The sequence below is a fragment of the Rhea pennata genome, chromosome 3 (genome assembly GCF_028389875.1).
Source record: "Rhea pennata isolate bPtePen1 chromosome 3, bPtePen1.pri, whole genome shotgun sequence".
In the NCBI taxonomy this organism is placed as follows: Eukaryota; Metazoa; Chordata; class Aves; order Rheiformes; family Rheidae; genus Rhea; species Rhea pennata.
In genome coordinates, this window is record NC_084665.1 from 97,768,319 (window position 1) to 97,781,857 (window position 13,539).

The 13,539-nt window shown below is 37.6% G+C and overlaps 1 protein-coding gene across 1 annotated transcript in view; it reads right to left on the reverse strand.

Moving 5' to 3' along the window:
• COL19A1 (collagen type XIX alpha 1 chain) overlaps positions 1-13,539 on the reverse strand; it is a 186,401-nt gene that overhangs the window by 65,829 nt on the left and 107,033 nt on the right. Inside the window, exons 11-12 of the mRNA XM_062573096.1 lie at positions 7,935-7,988; positions 7,183-7,218 (exon numbers count right to left, since the gene is read on the reverse strand). Coding sequence (XP_062429080.1) covers positions 7,183-7,218; positions 7,935-7,988 — 90 coding nt within the window. The remainder of the gene's footprint in view (positions 1-7,182; positions 7,219-7,934; positions 7,989-13,539) is intronic.

Genomic DNA, 13,539 nt, shown 5'->3' on the forward strand with positions numbered 1-13,539 from the left:
TAATGATGCTACTCTTTTTAAGTCATGGAAGCTATCCACAGGATATGTCTTATTTTTCAGAGTTATATAGGAAAGAAATCATTTGCATGAGTCAAGATGTGCAAAATCCAGCACTTGATTTTTCAGGGAGAATATCTGAAATACTGTCGCCCATTACAACAGTGAAAACATACGGACAGCATATGTTACCTCTTCCGAGTTCTGTAAAAATGCCAAATAATTACGGTGTAATTCAAAGTATTACATAACATGAATTTGCGGATGCATTCTCTAAGCAATACCGCAGAAAACGAGCTGCGATTGCAGCTCCGGGAGCCCCCCCGTGGGAGCTGCGCTGTGGCTTGCTGCCGCTGCTGCCGCTGCTGCTGCTGCCGCTGCTGCTGCGCGTCCCGGGCGAGCGGCCAGAAGCGCCCACGGAGCTTCGCCTGGGCCTGAACCTGCCACTTCCTCCCGCAGCCCGCGCTGCGCTGCGCTGGTCTGCGAGCTTCCCTCGGCTTGATTTAGCCAGACCCGGGAGCCAACATTTCAGCTATCTGTTTAGTAAGCAAGTCTTGGGTATGTCTGTCTGTGAGTGACTTAAGCCTTGGCCCCTGCGTAAACACTTGGTGCCATCTGGATGAGGATCTTATAACTCCCGAAAGGGATAGGGTCACAGGAACGTACAGACGGACGCTCACTTTCCTCAGGAACTAAACGCAGCGTATCAAGTGTCGAGAGAAATATTTTTCATATATTTTACAAGGGAGATTGCTGCGCTACCTTCCCTCACCTGTCACTCTCCTGACACGATATGCACAGGCTTAAGCTGTGGATGCCAGAGAGAGGGAGGGAGCAGCGTGGACATCTGTGTCACTTCAGAAAACAGTCGCTGGAGTCTTCAGCTGAATTCCTCATTTTGGCAAAACTGCACAATGGAACAGTCCTTCCTACCAGTACAATTTAACAGGGAACTTAAGCGTTTAAAGACTGAAAAATAATATACATATTCCTGCAAAAACTGGATATAATTATATAATTTGGGAGAAAGGTTCAAAATACATTCCTAATGTGCACTACAATACATTTGAAAAATACTAAAGAGAGAGATTTGGTACTTGTAGAGTAATCCAGAAAGTTAAAATACCGCAGAAATGAAAGGCAGTGTGAGTAAAGCATGAGTATCAATCTTGGCCTTGGACTACTCCCGTAACTGAGAATGCGTACATGCATCTTGACTCCTGCAGTACAACAGACTCCATGGAAACATAAAATCTTTAAATCTTCATTAAAAGTGCTCAAATATGTACATACATGTCAAAATTAGTGGTCAGAGAGAGTCAAATGTATTTCTATGAATAATGCATGAACCAAATGAATATACTTAAAACTCCCTGTGACTACTAACTCAACAGGATTCTACACAGAGCTGATAATTTTTTTCACATATTTCTTACTGCAGCTTATTGTACTTTGCGTTACAAGGCTGTTTATTTTTTTCTCTGATCCCATCATTTAAGAAAGATGAAATTATGTTAGCATGACTTTCCATATCTGCCTTAAAGAAACATAAAGAAACACATGGGCTGCAAATCTAATTCCAGTCCTGTTAACTTCAGAAATATTTGGTCAGGTATCTACATAACAATTTCTTTCTGACTTATTTTCTATTGGTGCAATCAGAAAGTTTGACTGAGTCTGGTAAAGATGTTCTACTAAATTATATCAAACTGGACAAGGTTATTCAGAGCACTAAGGTTTACCAGAGCAACGCATCTCCAAGCTGTGAAATTTGCATTTCAAGCAGATTAAATCATTTCTATATCTCCCAAAGCAGCAGTGTTATTTCCCCTTTTATGTGGTTTAGTATAGCTGCAGGGAATTCATGAGTTCTGCCATACATGCTACCTCTGAGTATCCCTTATGCACTAAAGAAACTATAATGGCTGTATTTGTCAGCTGAACACTTTCTAAAGCACAGGCAGATTTTTCCTCCAAGTATCAATAGCTTCATTCTCTTCAGTCTGAGGAAGAGAAGACTGAGGGGGGATCTTATCAATGTGTACAAGTACCTGAAGGGAGGGTGTCAAGGGGATGGGGACAAACTCTTTTCAGTTGTCCCGTGTGACAGGACAAGAGGCAATGGGCAGAAATTGAAGCACAGGAAGTTCCGCCTGAGCGTGAGGGGGAATTTCTTCCCTGTGAGAGTGACGGAGCCCTGGCACAGGTTGCCCAGAGAGGTTGTGGAGTCTCCTTCTCTGGAGATAATCAAGGCCCGCCTGGATGCAGCCCTGTCTAACATGCTCTAAGTGACCCTGTGGAGAATGCCCATTTCCAAAATAACAGTGGGGCAGCAGGAGCTATGGCCTAATGAGCAGGCTGAAGTTTTCATCATCTTATTAAGTCTTCACCTGCACAGCACTAGTTTATTCTGGATCCAGCATAAATGCTGGACCTTCCACAGTTTATTTAATTGGTGTACGATTTCTACAGAAAAATGAGTGGAAGGGTGGCATAGGGCAGCAGAGTTTTGCAATGGCATCATTTCCCAGCTGTCTCACTACGCCCTCTGCACTGGGGTGGAAGGCAGATGACCCAGGCCCAGCTTTTCAGTATGAGCCCAAGCAAGTCCCTTTAAATAGTCCCTCTACCCCCAAACTTGGAGAGCAATATCAAGCTATTCTGGAGTTAGCTCTAACCACATTAATGTGTCATTATTTTCACTTTTCTCCCTTCCCAACATAATAATCCATTTTCATCTATAAAAAGAAAAAGAAAATTAATTTTCACACTAGGACTAATTAAAAATGATTCCAAGTACAGGATAAATTTATGACATTATGCATAAGCCCCAAATAAATAGAAGGTTTTAAAACTTGTGATTTAATTATGCTGATAACTGAAACACTGATGTCACATTTTGGCTGTAACAGCATGAATGGTCCTGATACAATAAGCTCTCATTCAGCGACATGTTAACCACGATATTATCTGACCTATTGTTTATTTATGGCAAGATAAGATTTCTTCCCTTTACGATTGTGTATTATAAAAGTCACAATGACACAGAAGTCACACAAATAAGCAAACTCTGAATTTCCCTAACCACCATCATTCATGTCATTCATATTTCTTTAGTTCTAGCCAACAGAAATCCATGACTATTTACAGTGGCAGAGAGAGAGACTTCCTGCTGGGCCATACATTCCCACAGTGTTGTAATCTGTCTTCAAATTGCTAAACTAATTCACCCTCCTGCTTGTCTCTTCCCTCAGTTAACAGCTGCGCAGAAATGTTTCTGTACTTTGGGTACTAATATTTCTCTGAAGACTCACACGAGTTTCTGCAAAATTTAAATGTTTCCTTTTAAAAAGCATGAAGACAACCGTCAGGGGCTGCACCAATGCAGTGCCATCCTGCTGTGCCTGAATCAACTGATCTGAAACATTTGCACACCATTTTGTAATCAAAAAAAAATTAAACATTTGACAGTCCCTTTTATTAATGTGTATCATTTAAGCTACAGAAAGGGTATGTTCAGTCAATTCAAAAGTACCTTTTAATTTTCAGTATTGAGTTACCAAGCTTTGAATATAACTTTTAGGAAAGGCTCATGCCCACAACAGCAACTGAAAACAACACAACAATATATATAAGTTCCTTTAGAAAAGCGCCTAACATATCCAGGTGCTGCTATCAGAATAGACCTAGGCATTTTTCTGTCATTTACACAAGAAATATTTAAAACGACCATACTGTGGTCCTGTAACACACAGAAGATAGATATCCTCTTCTTTTTCCTATGTCTTATCCTCAAAACTATCATATTAATAAATGTACTTTACCATTAATGACATCAACATGTATTTTGACTGCATGTTAAAGAGCTACTAAGAGCATAATTGGCCATGTTTACCTTCAGTGAACTTCATGAACTTTAACAAACAGACACTGATCTCAGGATACCATTAGTTTATCACTCTGAAATCAAGATACCTGATTTTTGGGTTTCCTAATCCCAAACTGAGTACAATAAACTATGCTGATCTAATTTTGGAATTTTAGAATAGAACTTATTCTTACTAAAAGGATTTCTGGTTGTATCCTTCAGTGTTTGTCAGACCTGAGATCCTTGTTGCTATGCTTTTGGAAATGAAGAGAATGAAAAAATACAGAATAATCACTAAGTATAAATAAGAACTATTGTAATCATATTGCGTATCATAGGCAATATGAATAATACAGATTTGGCTCATAAACGCTAACTCTGGGGGAAGAGCTGTGGAGCTACAACCTGGGAACTCAGGAGTTACGTTTCTTTTCATTTCTATCATGCTGTTTTGCATCATTCCCAATTGCTTTCACCTAAATGAACTGTCCCTACTGGAAGGCCTTTTCATTTTATTCTGTGGACAAAATTACTTGGATTCAGACATAACTTACCACTTTTACAAAGCAAATCTTGCCCTGGAGAGTTTTGGGGAGCATTTGTCTTTACGCTTTGTACATGTTTGGGGCACTTCAGATTATTGCAAGCAAGTTGAAAACACCTTATATCATCTAAATGGCAATATCTAGCCAGAATGTAACTAACACACAGGCCAAGAAACTATCCAGATTTTCTTTCTGTTGCACAGGTATCAGATCCTCATAAAGAAACTGTTAGATCCATGCTCAAAAAAACTGTTCTTGATACTTGGAAAATAACTAATCATCATGTATAACCTCACATATTCTTTTTTGAGGCAGGTTTCAAGAAAGGGAATGACACACTAACTGACTTAATAATAGAACTTGCAAGATTTCCCAAGCCTGCTACACAGAGACTGCAAAATGCTTTCTGGTCATCAACTCTTCTTTATGAAGACGAAAGGTAGGTACCTGTCTGTTCATTTTTTTCTTTTCTTTCTTTTTTTAGAATTGTAGAATCAACAAGAGAAACTAAATTAGTGAAATATTTTCTTTGTAAGAATTTAGAAAGTGATCTTCCATCATTATTTATGTTACACTTTTTTTCTTTCTGATATATGTTGCATATCTGGTCATTATATAAGATAACAACATTGTATAGGTGGCAAGACCTCCACAAGTAAACATACAATTCTACAATTTTTTTAATGGACAAACCCTTGTATGAAAAGATTTCTACAACCTCTTTTTTTGATAGAGAATGCTTCACACTGATCAGTGTCATCTTCAACTATTACTAGACATTTCTTTAAATCAGGAAAATCTTAAATGGGGTATAATTAAGAGGCTATTACAATTATTTTATTTATTTGTATTACCAATAGTAGCTTTGTAATGTAATGCAAGGAACCAGAAGCTTATGAGGTGTTTCATCAAAGAATTTCAAATTATATTTATCACAGAGCTCTATGGTACCTTGGTTAATTGCCAAGTTTTAACCTATAAACTCTCAAATAGTTGTGTGATTGCAGCTAATTTCTCCCTGAGATGCTACAATCGCCTGGTTCAGACAGGAAGATAGTTATTCACAATTTTACAACTATTTTTGAAATTTACACAGTTACTATTATATGAAGTAAAAGCATTTTTTGTATTTTTCATGAACTGATAAAACAATTATCTTATACCATGACCATCTAACTATAGTGGCTGAAAAATGCATAATCAAGGCTTTTGGCATATGTTTTGCACCTAAATGCAGAAATCATGCTGCTGGTTCAAAACATTTGTTATGTTTTCTGTAGAGAATGGAAACTTCACCCTCTCCTCTGGAATAGCTTTTAGATACGTGAATTCCTGTTTTTATCACTTTATCACAGTCAAACCAATATAGAGGATGAAATTGAAATACTGTTATGATAACTAATGATAACTATTACAACTATAATAAAGATAACTAACAAAAAATTCATGATCTACCTCCATACGGAACAAACGATGATATAAATAGCAAGAGTGTACGGTTACATCAGATGGAACTAAAAAGAAGATATGGTGATATAAACTCTGAATTATATGAAGTGATCACTAGCTATAAGACATTGTGAAGAGCAAGAATTGTTATTCCAAGACTACCAACCACAGAAGTCCTCAAATTTGTCCACAAACATGGGGACATGGAGCTCAGCTGCAGAAAGCATGTGACTCTCCCTCTCACTAGTCTGATCCCATCTAGCCAAATAATTCTTATGTGTGCAGCTCTCTCATCTTCGATACTGAGTATATGCCATATTACTACTGCTTTTGCTTAGAGAACCAGGGTTGAGGGAGAAATAATTTCCTCATTATCCCCTTATTGATCAGCTCTTAATCCACCTCTTTCCATAGTGTGTTTGAGATTTGGTCCTGCTGACCTCAAGCACCTTCTAGGGCTACTATTTTTATTTTCCCCTTCTCTACAGTCTTGAATAAATACATTTAGGTGTCACATGTGGATGGCTGTGATGTGAACTACAACAGGGAAAGGGCCCCTGTGTTTTGGGCTAGGAGATGATAAGATCACTGATATCAGTGGAAATAGTGTCTCTGATGATTAATACTCAGTCTTGGTTGAGATCCAGTGAACAGGATTTTTTTGAGCTATGAAGTTGATGTTCTTAACTGTTTTGCTTTGCAGTTATCAAAGCTGCATGTACAATTCCACCACGTGCAATTTCACCACACGGAATCTACTACAGGGAAATTTCATAACCAACTACTGCAACTGTGTGCATAAAGATTAGCCTTTAACTTTCTGACAATACAGTCCCTTACGTTAAATTTAACGTTCTGATGCAGATATATAATACTGTCATACACATGATACTGCACTCATAACTAAATATTTAATAACCGTTAAATAAGATTTAATAAAATTTATTAAAAACATGAATTAGCATTGCAAGCTTTTAGAGAACTGTATCTTCAGTAAAAGCATCAAGTGAATTCTCTCATTTTAGCTGGTCTATGTTATCTATACATAGAACAAAAAAGATTATTCCTGACAGTCTTTGATGGGAAACATAATATTTTAAATATTTTATTATGCTTTTTAAATATTCTTTTTTACTGCATATTTATATATCGCCCCCTTTTTTCCCAATTAATTTTGAAAATGTAGAAGCATTTTAAAAAGAGGGACTTGGCTCTTTTATTATAATAATTATAATAATGAAAGCATTTGCATTGCAAATAAGTAAAAGCTGCCACATTTCTAAGTTCTTTCCCTTCTTTTGTTTTTGTTTTATGAATACTTACACTCAAGGCAGTTGGTCCTGGAGGTCCTGTATCTCCCTAGTGAAAAAAAGAGGATAGAGAAGTCAGCATTCTCTTTAGTTATACATTTTTAATCTCTACGCATTTAAGAAGATATGAACCATAACATAAGTAAATTCAGTATAATCATCAGCTGCAAGCTCTAATTAAGAAAATACCTAAGGAATCTTTTTTCAATAATAGCATAGATGTTACACTTAGATGTTACATAGATGTTACAGTTCACTACAGGTTAAACAAAAGAAAAAAGGCAGACCTCCGCACAAATGAATCACAATTTAAAAAAGCAATCCTGCAAGCACATTTGCATATGTTAAATTATAAGCTGCAGCTTTCATGCATAAGATGGTCACTGAAGTCAGTGCAACTGCTCACATATGTAAAAACATCTGAATATGTAAATGTTTACAGAATTAGATAGCTGATGTTTGAATCTTGCTGTGAGGCCTTCAAGATCAGTCAATGGGAACAAACCACAGTATGCAGAGAGCAATTCAAAATGTGTAAGATATGTTCCTGCTCTGAACTCATCTGAAAAGGAGACTCTCTCCCTTCTGTGGTAATAACAGTACTTGCCTTTTGTCTTTACAATTATCCTGTATTTATATTCCTCAACCCTTAAATGAAATAAATGTCAGCAGTTCATCATACACATGCAGCTAAGGCAATGTGCAAGTACTGAAGATACGTCATACACACACACCTATGCATGCACCTTTACAGGCAATAAGTACCTTTTCTCCTTTAGGACCAGCCACACCAGGGTTACCAGGGTCACCTTTCAGTCCCTGTGCAAAGAAGAATGTGTATTTGTTGTTAACCATGAAAAACCTTGGACAAAATTCTGTACTGCTGTGTATTAGCATATATCAACCAAGTAAGTCTTAAAATATTAGCATAATATGAGTATACCATACCATATTATTCCATTATTTTGTGTGCAGAGAAACATCTATCAAGACCACATGTGTCTCAACACATAACTAAATCTACGAAGCCAAACATCTAGCCTACTGTGTGCTATTATGCCACGAAGCACACAGAAATGGAAAGTTCCTTTGCAGTCCCGCTAGGTATGTATCTTGCACAGTCAACCAGGGTGAGAAAAAGAACGCTAGTCCTACCCTACATTCTCTTAAGCTCCGTTAAAATTGGGAGAGGTGGACAGAGAACGTAGAGGGTTGCATGTTGCAGTTACCAATGTTGAGCTGGTGAATTTCAACAGCGTGTCGCTGGCAGCAGCTGCCACGTCCTCCGCTGCACCAGGGCTTGAAAAGGGAATTAGACAGAAATAGTCAAGGCCTTCACACCTCCCTCCCCAGTTCTGCCTTCAACTGGAGAAGCAGAAAATGTTGCCTCGTTTTTTTTACATTAAGAATGCAGCAAATCCACCAACATGTCTCACCACAAGCACTCAAAAAGGAAACACCCTCATCACTATTGAATGATCCCTGCTGTTTCCTCCTCGCTGCAAAATACATGCAAAAGGGAGACGTTTTGAAACACACCCAGTAAGTTCAAGCCATTCTGTAGTAAGGAACGAGCTTAGTTCAGATGCTGAAACAAGCCACCAGGAACCACTTTTTGTTTAAGCCAAGAGAGCTGCCTTATGTATTCCCTCTGATCACTGCTTTAGAGACACGCCAAAGCAGACTACGGATAGAATGTGAGTCAAAGAGAGCTCTATAGGCCAAAACATTTTGCTTAGAGCCAACTGACAAGCAATGTAGGCTACAGAGCACTAAGTAATAATGAGATACTCCACAAGCAGGCCACCATGGTTACTACTGCAGAGGTTAAGTGGGCTGAAGACAGAGAAGACTGATGGAATTTGAATTAGGGTTTATTAGCTGAAGTTCTTCCCAGCCCCATTTCTGCCTTTGCAGACTGAGTTCTTTGGTTTGCAATAACTGGAAACATAGAGACAACTGGCACTAAAATGATAAGCAACATCTGTGCCTTGGTGGGTACAGAAACATTAAATCAGTGAGTGCTCTAAATACTGCATATTTGTGCAACTTCACTTCCTGCTAAAATTACATTAATTCACCATCTGGAAGGAACATCATTTAGAACTATACGAGCATTTTAAGTACCCACTTTGGCTTAAATTTGTGGTTGTTGTAAATACCTCTGATTTAGCTTTGATTTGTCCTTTATTAGGCTTGCCAAAAATGTAAGAGTTAAATCAGAAGTAGTTTTGCTGTTTGAACTTAAAAAAATGTAATAGGCAGATGGATCCAAAAAACAAGCCAAAAAATGCTTTCCTTTTAAAATTTACATATTTATGACTTAGTTTTAATACTATCTCTATTTACTACATTTTAGTTTTCACTTCCTTATGAAAGAGTGCATAAAACACTAACACTCCATATACTGAAAAACAATTTCAGGGATTCTTTAGGTATCTCGAGAGTTTCCACGTTAGTTTTATGAATCTGGTTCAGAATCAACAATCAGCAGCAGAACAGTAAGTCTGAGCTTAAGTTCTGTGGCTGTATATTTACAGAAGAGCAAAACAGAGGAAAAAGAAAATACCTCCTGCAACTCGCAGAGGGAGAGTAGAAAGGACAAGAGCAGACAAAATATACTGAACCCAAGCCATGCACTTCAAACTATGAACTTTTTCCTAACTGGTATGTTTATAGATTTTATTAGTGTTCCTGTAGTGCACCACGGCGCACTATGTAGTTTGTACGTGTGTAGTTTGACAGCTACTGCAGAGATGATGACCATAGGGGTCAAACTCTCATAAAAAGGACAAGAGAAAACTACATGTTTGACAACAGACCTTATTGTATTTGAAGCAAGATTTTGTAAAACCCGGAAGGGTTTTTATACCATGCATTTATTTTAAAATACTTGAATTTACAGTTTACATCCCCCCAAAATAGAGAAACAGTAGCAGGAAAAAAAAAAATCCTTAAAAAGTTATCACACAAGAAGTATGTCTTGTTCTTCTAGATATTCTTTATTTTTTTAAAATAAAATTATATTAATAATTTCCAGACATAGTGAATACCTGGAAAAACACACCTGGTACTACATCACCCCTATTTTTCCCTACACCCTTCTAAAGCTGATCATAGGTCATTGCTGCTGGCTGCCTCTGAAATGACATAAGTAATACGTATTTCTCTGCTAAGTCAAATCTGTACTCCCTTCTAGTACAGTACAATATCCTGTCTCTTGCAGAGCTCAGAACAAGATGCTTCAAAATTGATGTGGTTATCTAAATAGACATAATTTAGATGATTTTAGGTGAGGCTTTAGATTGTTCATCTAAATTACTCATTTTCAGCAATGTTTTATGAGAGAAAGTCAGTTCTGAAAACAACTAACTTCTATTGATCCAAGAAGTCTGTTATCAGATTTGTCAGAATTTTAAGAATAAATTCCAGCAGCTCTCATAACAAAGGGTAAATGAATTAGGGAATTCTATCCAGTTCTAATTCTAGCTTTTAAAGGGCAACACAATAATACACATTTGTTAGTTCAAGAACTCATTATACTTCTTTATCAACAGTCTTCAACTGGTACTTTTTCCTACTTCGTAAGGACTACAGCTGGATCTCTCTATAGGTCAAAATAAACTTATGCTGGGGTTCCTCTATGGATTCCATAGAGCATGTGCATGCAGTAGACTGACCCTAACCAATAGCTACATTAGCAAGATAACAACATGAGAAATGGCAAAAATGAGGAACATTATATTTAATAGGATACTTGCATAACAAAATTTCAGACGAAGGGAGAAATTACTGCAACAAGTATACCATAAATAGAAAATATGGGTGTAAAATCGCAAAATGGGGCCAACAGGATAAAGAGTAAACTAGGGGCAGGCTCTTTGGAAGGAGATGATGGTTGTCGCAGGGAAAAACTTGAGAGGGGAAAAAGCGACTGTAAGCGATAGTAAATCATGTAACTCAGGCTGCTTGAGATACCCGCTGAACAGCACTGCACCTTACCACCACAGTTTGGACCGGGACAATAGATCTGCTGTTTCCACTGCACTGGTGCCTGTCTGTCTGCTGTGATGCAGAGGGACCTAGCATGTTCTCCCTGGTATGGATGAGGGAATACAGGGAGTACCCTTCTTAGCATTGACAAGGGAACATTTGGAGGGTACCTCTAACAACATCACCTCGCCTCTTCCTTTCCTCAACGGTAAGATTTTACTCTATCTGCAATATTCAGCCACCTGGCTTATTGTATAACCATGTATTTCTTCTGGTGGAAGCAGTTTAAAGGAGAACTTGTCATATTGGTTGACACCGTATTTTGACAAATCTTTAGCAGTTTTTCTCCAATAGTAGTTCACTGAAGTCTTAGCCAGCCTACCAAAACAACTGCATTAGGAAAAGAAGACAACAGTTAAAAAACAACTGTGCTTTAAAATTCTAAAAAAGGTCTTGATTTCATGAATTGTTCAATTTAAGGGGTTTATTAATGGTGCCCCATCACCTGTTGGCATAAAAGGCAACAGCTTTACTATGTGAATTTTCCCTTTAAACCAGAGACAGTCTCATATGAAGGATATTGTGCTTTTGAGTTCCACAGCAAAGAAAAATAACTTAGTGATTTGATGAATATGTTCCTTACCAACTTTGAGAACATTTTATTCATTCAAAAGAAGTGCCAGGTATTTCTACAGCCAAATAACTAAACAGTTTTTCAGTTCCTATGGTTTCAGTCATTTGGATAAGATTAGAACAATCAAAGATTTTGAAAGAATCAGGGAATTGAACATTTTCCCCTAAGCCAAGTAGCATTAACTATAATTCTTTTGTGACAACCTGATGATCCACAAACCAGTACTACTACTATCACTAGCAAAAGGCATCAAAGATGAAGAGAACAGAGGGTTTACAGCGTGCTACTTGTATTTGTAATCCCTATCTCATATGCCTGTAGTCTTTCAGAAACTGCACTATGTAGCTATTTAGGCTTCCAGCCTATGGGAATATCATTTAATCTGCTAGTTAAATGACAATAACAATTTGAATGAAGCAAGTACCAGTTGTGAATATTCCTGTATAACCTACAGAGGTTATATTAAAGGAGAAACACATACGCTAGTACTTGCATGGCATGGGGAAAGCATCCTGTAATTTAAAGCATCCTTTAATTCTTTTACAGACTCATCCATGGCTTTTATCTTGACACTGTAATGTTCAGCTAGGTTTAAGTGCCACACAAGGGATTTATAAGGCACAATAGGCTTAATAACTAGACACCTCTTCAACTGAGACAAAGCAGCTTCCAATCACTACGATAAAAAGTTTGCAGTTTGAAAAGGGGGATTTGAAGGACAAGCCAAGAAGGGTTCAAGGAGGACTTTCAGCAGTAGACTGACAATAAGCAACTTTGGGAGCCAACCCAGAAGCCTCAAGAAAGATAGAGTAAGCTTTCACTCCTAAAGAGCTATAAGGTTTGCACTGTCTACCAACAGAGAACTTGATTAAAGAGTTTCCACATGTTCTGGAGAACCAGGGGGCCCCAAAGACTTTAGGAGCCAGGATTCTGTTTAGCAGTTCACTGAAGAAAAACTACTGAGATGAAAAGATAGATACCAGCTGTATCACAAACCTCACCAGCAGTGTTAGAAGACAGGGCCTACAGCCTTTTCTTAGCTGTCATTAGTTACTGACTTATCCACAGCTGGAAAATATCTAAGAAGTCTATTAACCTCTCACTCTGAGAGGAGATATTTATTATAATACCAGACATGAGTTGGATCAGAGAGGTCTGAAAAGAATACCAAAATAAAAATTTGCATAAAATTATCAATATGAAAACTCTCTTCCTAGAGCTCAGGAACATTAGGAAAATTGTTAGTGTTATGTTAAATGTTCTCTCCAAGAAAAATATGCCTTTTGTTTCCTAATGCTTTACTTCATTAATTCTGATTTAATATACTCCAGCAAGTTCACTGAGCATTGAGAAAACTTCTGATTTTTTTCTCAGACACAGAGTAGTAGTCACTGTTTAAACATCATCACAGAAAGTAGATAAAATCAGTAAAATGTATCAGCAACTGACAGCAGGTGCTCTTCACAATGAAAAAATGGCAAGATCAGCTGTATCCCAATCAAAGAATGTAAGCAGCTCATACAGAAGCCAAGCGTCGACTGTACGGAAATGGATTTACTTGTGCAATGAATACTACACCATATATATGAATAATGCTGTAAGATTGACACAATCTTTTGAAAATAGAATTTTCATTGTAAAGGAACTGTTTGGAAAAGAAAGGCATTGGTCAATTATTTTTATTGCTAGATGCAGAAAACATTTTCAAACCTACTTGCACATAGCTTTTGACATAAATTCCCT